The sequence below is a fragment of the Anopheles coluzzii genome, chromosome X (genome assembly GCF_943734685.1).
Source record: "Anopheles coluzzii chromosome X, AcolN3, whole genome shotgun sequence".
Taxonomy (NCBI): Eukaryota; Metazoa; Arthropoda; class Insecta; order Diptera; family Culicidae; genus Anopheles; species Anopheles coluzzii.
The window spans coordinates 23,554,875-23,561,126 of NC_064669.1; the positions used below are offsets into that span (position 1 = coordinate 23,554,875).

Consider the following 6,252-nt stretch of genomic DNA (forward strand, 5'->3'; position numbering starts at 1 on the left):
ATTATATATATATATATATATATATATATATATATATATATATATATATATATATATATATATATATATATATATATATATATATATATATTATATATATATATATATATATATATATATATATATATATATATATATATATATATATATATATATATATATATATATATATATATATATATATATATAATGTTTTTAATATTAATTTTCCAAACTGATAAAAACTTTTTATTGGGAATAGATAACAAAACATTTTCAAAATGTTACATACCTCTAAGTTCAATTCACTTCAATCATTTAAAGCAAAATTTAAAGCAAAACGTTACATTGAAAACAACATTCGTTCCAAATCCGCAGCGCAAAACCTCGCGGATTTCTCCTCATACAAAAGGGAACGTTCGACCCCGCCAGGTAGAACTCATTCTTTCGCGCGCTTCTTACGGTCTCTCAATGGTACGTTATATTGTATTTTTGATGCAGTACAAATGTTACACGCGTTTTCTTTATTCAGTTCCTTGTATGCATGACATTTCATTCGTTCCCTTCCTGTTTCGAGCAGTGCTGCTCGTTCGAGCAGTCGCAGAGCTGCCAACATGCCATAGCTGTCAATGTTGTATATAACAGCTCTTCCCCCGGAAATAAAGCACCTACTTCCGCTCTGCTACAGATCCAATCGTTGAGGAGGTTTGATGGTTCTTGTTGATCGACGAAGTCCAGAATCCGCTGTCAAGCCTGACGAACCGGAAGTCCCCTCAAAGGTGGCACACTCAGTAGATGTCGACGACTGGATCACCTTTGAACGCACAGGGACAGTTTGTATAGTCGGATGTGCAGAGTCAGAAACGTTGGTTGTTGAAGACTGTGTGTCCGTTAACGGGGTCTGGGTCGAGGGTAAGTCAGAGGTCACAGTCAAGTCTTCAGTGTGGCTATTGGGCTCTTCTGCGCGCAATAAAATTGAATCCTCGGTAGATATGGGAAGATTATCGCCCACACTACGCAGTTGATCAATGTGCCGTTTCCAAATTCGACCGTCTCCAAGTTGTACTAAATAATGTAATTTACCCAACCGTTCTTTTATAGTGCCGAAGCTCCACTTGTTGTTATGTAGGTATTCTCGAGCAGCAACTTTTGAGCCAACTGTCAACTCTCGAATTTTATTCTGAATTTCACTCCTCTCAGGGTCATCCGATGGAATCATAAGATCCAATCTTGAACGAATCTGTCGACCAAACACCATCATTGAAGGAGAGAAACCAGTGGCAGGATTAATCATTTTGCGATAGTTTAAAAGGATATTGCATATTTCACTATGGACTTGAGAACGATCGCAATTTAAAGATTTTAATTTGGACTTCATTGTTTGTACGAACCGTTCAGCTTGTCCATTAGTGGCCGGATGGTATGGAGCAATAAGCTTATGTACTATTCCATTTAGTTTTAAAAATTTTGTAAAATCAGCTGAAGTGAATTGGGGCCCATTGTCACTAACAAACACAGATGGGATTCCAAAAGTACTGAAAAACTCCCTGCACACTCGTATTGTTGTGTCAGTAGTTGTGTTGTTTACTACATAAACCGAAGGCCACTTAGAATAGGCATCGATTAAAATCAGATAGTAATATCCCATAAACGGTCCTGCGTAATCTGCGTGAACTCTTTGAAATGGTTCATTTGGAGTATTCCAACAGTGGAATGATGTTTTAGGAGGATTAGCTTTCGACACTTGGCAGGATTGACAATCCTTAACCACATTTTCGATGTCTTTATCAATGCCCTCCCACCAACAATAGCTCCTGGCTAGAGACTTAATTCTGCAAATCCCGAAATGTGTCGAGTAAAGTTCTTTTAAAACATTTTTACGTAGAGCAGGAGGTACATAAACACGAGTACCGCGGAGTAAGCAATCCTTCTGTAAACTAAATTCATTCTGATCTATGCCAAATCGGAATTTAGCATCAATGCTCTTTCCCATTCTTAAGGCTCGAAGCAATTCACGGACAGTATCGTCTGCAATTGTAGCTGAACCTAACTCATCAACAGTGAGGGGTAATGTTTCGATGGCATTGACTTCAATAAAATCAGGTTCTTCTATTTCATTCATGGGATCAGTCGTGCATGTCGGTAACCGAGACATGGCGTCGGCATTGCAGTGTTCTGATGAACGACGATGTAGCACGATGTAATCATAACCTTGAAGAAATGCTGCATAATGCTGCATACGTATAGTTGACATAGTAGGAAGTCCCTTAGTTTCCGAGAATATTTGACTGATCGGTTTGTTATCGGTTATTAAAATAAATCTACGACCATAAAGGTATTGATGAAATTTTCGAATACCAAAAATGATCGAGTACGCTTCTTTATCGATTTGCGAACACTTTTGTTGTGTTCTATTGAGAGTTTGGGACGCGTATTGAATTGGCCGTTCCGTACCATCTGGGTATTGATGACTAAGGACCGCTCCCACTCCGTAAGGCGAAGCGTCCGTTGCTAAAGTCACTGGTAGTGAAGGATCATAATGAACGAGAAATCGATCAGATTGCATTTCTTTTTTAACGGCTTTAAATGAACTTTCGCATTCCTTTGTCCATTGGAATGGAACATCTTCTTTTAATAAGTTATTAAGTGGGTATAAAGTCGTGCTAAGATTTGGAAAGAATCTTCCATAATAGTTTATCAAACCTAAGTATGATCGTACTTGATCCCTGTTCTTAGGAATGGGCATATTCTGAATAGCGTCTATTTTATTACGATCTTTGTGAATGCCATCTTTATCAACCATATAGCCGCAATACTCGATTTGCTTGGCGAAAAAATCGCATTTATCCCTATTCACTCGCAAATTGTACTTGTCCAACCTTTGCAATACCGATTCCAGCCTCTGTAAGTGGGTTTCACTATCTGGCCCAGTAACACGGATATCATCTGTAAAAACTGTCACTCCTTCTATTCCTTGTAACACCTCCTCCATCAGACGCTGGAAAATAGCTGGGGCAGACGCAACACCATACATGAGCCTTGATGGCTGGAACAATCCTCTATGTGCACTAAGGGTGAGAAATTTTCTATCCTCTGGTCGTACTTCAAGTTGTAAGTATGCTTGGGATAGATCTATTTTAGAGAATGTCTTACCCCCAGCGACAGTCACAAAAAGTTCCTCAATTGTAGGGAGAGGGTGCTCATCCACCATTAAATTTGGGTTTAAGGTGATTTTATAGTCTCCGCATAACCGTACCTTACCACCAGCTTTTTTTACCACAACGACAGGAGTCGCCCACTCAGAATGGTCTACGCGCTCCCATACACCATCATTTACAAATTGATTAATTTCTTTATCAACTGCATCACGAAGCGCAAACGGCACCTGTCTTGTAGAGTTGTGCCTCAAGTACCAGAACTGTACGATTCATTCAATTCATCCTAAAGAATGAACGATCTACGTTCATCTAATCAACGTTCATCGATTCTTTAAAAATCATAATGCACTGAGTTGGTCACCAAAATAACGTCCTAAAGAACGCCGCCAAAATAATGAACGTTATAGTACGCCAGGTCGTTCATTTTCCCCATACAAATATGAACGTGAACCGTATGACCAGGACGTTCACGAAAAGAACGACCTATCCGTCGAAATAAAGAACGTCCTAGTACGCTAGGTCGTTCATTCCCGTCATACAAATATAGGCGTGAACCGTAATACCAGGACCATGTAATGAACGTCCTACACGTCGAAATGAAGAACGTCCTAGTACACCAGGTCGTTCATTTTCCTCATACAAATATGAACGTGAACCGTATGACCAGGACATTCACGAAAAGAACGAACTATCCGGCGAAATAAAGAACGTCCTAGTACGCTAGGTCTTCCATTCCCGCCATACAAATATGAATGTGAACCGTTATACCAGTACGTTCATGAAAAGAACGTCCTACCAATCGTATCTTCCTGGTCTGCCTAATAATTTTCAAGATGCAAAACAATTTACAATTTGCAAAACAATAAAACAATTATTTTCTTCAACTGAAATGAACGAATGAATCGCGATTCACGTTCAGTTCATCTGAATGAAAGAACTAGTACGTTCACGTTCATGGAAATGAACCGAATTGCCCAAGCCTACTGTCTTGCTTTAATATACACGGGTTTTGTATGTTCCCGTACTGTTAGTGAAGCTTGAATTCCTTTTACTTTTCCAATTTCCTTACTGAATACTGATGGATATTTCTGAAGTAAGGCATTTAATGCACTGTACTTGCATTCATCATCCCTATCGCAGTATGAAACAGTGTGTGTGCCAGATTTGAAAATGCGATTAAAATCTAAATTTAATGCACGTAACCAATCACGTCCCAGCAAGGGGTGTTTGTTGGACTTCGTTACATACAGTGGCAATACGAGTTTTCTTCCCTCTACCACTACTGTGACCAATAATTTTCCCAACACATTTATGTCATTGTCCGAATAGCTTACTAGTCTTAAGTCCGTTTGCAAAATTTCTATGTCTTTGAGATGTTTTTGTTTGTCCTTTATGTTTATCAATGATACCGGCGATCCAGTGTCGACCTCGAATGTTAGTACACCTTGACCGACCCTCAGATTCAACAAAAACTTACCAGCATGATTCTGGACCGTGCTCACATGAAGAACATCCTTTGGGTCGTTTTCCTCCAAATAATGTGTGTTCTCCTGACGCCTGTTGTTGTGGCGAGACAAACACACTTTTTGTAGATGTCCTCTTTTCCCACAAGCGCTGCAAACCGTTTGCTTGTGCTGGCATCTATTAGCCATGTGATTTGTATCGCCGCATCTGTAGCACTTTCGCTGTTGACCGTTGTTTGTCGATGATATTTTCTTTGTATTGGCCGTAACTTGTTGCACTTCACATTTCGGGCTGGTTCCATGCATTTCCTCGGTCCCACGCAATGACATTTCCATTCCAAACGCAATGTCCTTGGCTTTGGATAGTGTAAGATCGCGTACTTCCAGCAATCGTGACTGTATTCCACGATTCCGAATGCCAAAGACAAATTGATTTCTCAGCGCTTTGTCTAAGTTCGAATCAAAATTGCAGCTTTTAGCCAGCTTCTCTAACTCCATTAAGTATTCGCTCAATGATTCGTTCTCCAATTGCTTACGGCTAGTAAACTTGAAGTTTTCTAGGATTTCTAGCGGTGCAGGGTTGAAGTGATTTCTCAGGAGTGCAACGATTTTGTCGAATGACTTCGTGTAGGGATCGGCGTTTTGCAGCTTGTTGCATAATACGTCGTACGTAGGGCCGCCCATGTAATGTAGAAGGTAGTCCTTTTTATCGCCATCTCCAATTTGGTTGATTCTAAACCAAATTTTTAGCCGTTCCATCCATCTATCGAACGATGATGACACGGGGTTGAAAGGCTCGAACACACACATATTAGCCATTTTTGCGTTGGTACCGGAAGAAGAAGAAGCAGTAGGTGTGGAAGATCCAGCGCTCGCCACGGTTTGTGGTTGCATCGATATACAAGCAGTAGCAGTCACAGCAACAGTAAGAGTAGTAGGAGCAGCAGTAGTATCTCCGGTAGTAGCAAAAAAATGGTAGCAGCTCGTCCCGTAATCAATCCAGCTGACGCTCCGGCAGCAGTAGCAACGCCAGACGTAGTACCGCCAACAGCATCAAAATTCACCGTATTCGTAGCACCGATAGAAGTAATAACGGTAAATGCTCCTTCTCACCAACGTAGGGAACTGTTTAAGTAACTGAAAACGTATAATTCCCTTTTCTCGTCGCCAAATTATTGTATTTTTGATGCAGTACAAATGTTACACGCGTTTTCTTTATTCAGTTCCTTGTATGCATGACATTTCATTCGCTCCCTTCCTGTTTCGAGCAGTGCTGCTCGTTCGAGCAGTCGCAGAGCTGCCAACATGCCATAGCTGTCAATGTTGTATATAACACGTTATTTCAAAATTGAGCGCCAAATGAGCGCCTTCTGACAACCGCGGCGAATGGATCTCGTCGTTCGAAGCCCATACTCGCCCCGACAGTGTTATCTTACGAGTTTCCTTTCCGTCCAACAACAGTTCAGTATCTATGAATGAATTGAATATGAATATGAATATGAATATGAATATGAATATGAATACGAATATGAATATGAATATGAATATGAATATGAATATGAATATGAATATGAATATGAATATGAATATGAAAATGAATATGAATATGAATATGAATATGAATATGAATATGAATATGAATATGAATATGA

The 6,252-nt window shown here is 39.8% G+C and overlaps 1 protein-coding gene across 1 annotated transcript; it reads right to left on the minus strand.

The window, feature by feature from the left end:
- Positions 1–250: 250 nt before the first annotated feature.
- On the minus strand, positions 251–5,930 carry LOC120958292 (uncharacterized). Its single transcript, XM_040380983.2, has 2 exons — positions 4,615–5,930; positions 251–793 (listed from the first exon to the last, which is right to left on the minus strand). The coding sequence occupies exons 1-2, from the start codon at positions 5,492–5,494 to the stop codon at positions 768–770; spliced, it is 906 nt and encodes a 301-aa protein (XP_040236917.2). The 5' UTR covers positions 5,495–5,930; the 3' UTR covers positions 251–767.
- Positions 5,931–6,252: the final 322 nt, after the last annotated feature.

Bases quoted from the DNA above. Each gene is read 5' to 3' on its own strand.
- LOC120958292 (XM_040380983.2), bottom strand. From the start codon at position 5,494: ATGCAACCACAAACCGTGGCGAGCGCTGGATCTTCCACACCTACTGCT. The intron at 794-4,614 runs GTAAGTTTTTGT...GTGCGTTCAAAG, and splicing joins CACGGTCCAGAATCATGCTG to GTGATCCAGTCGTCGACATC.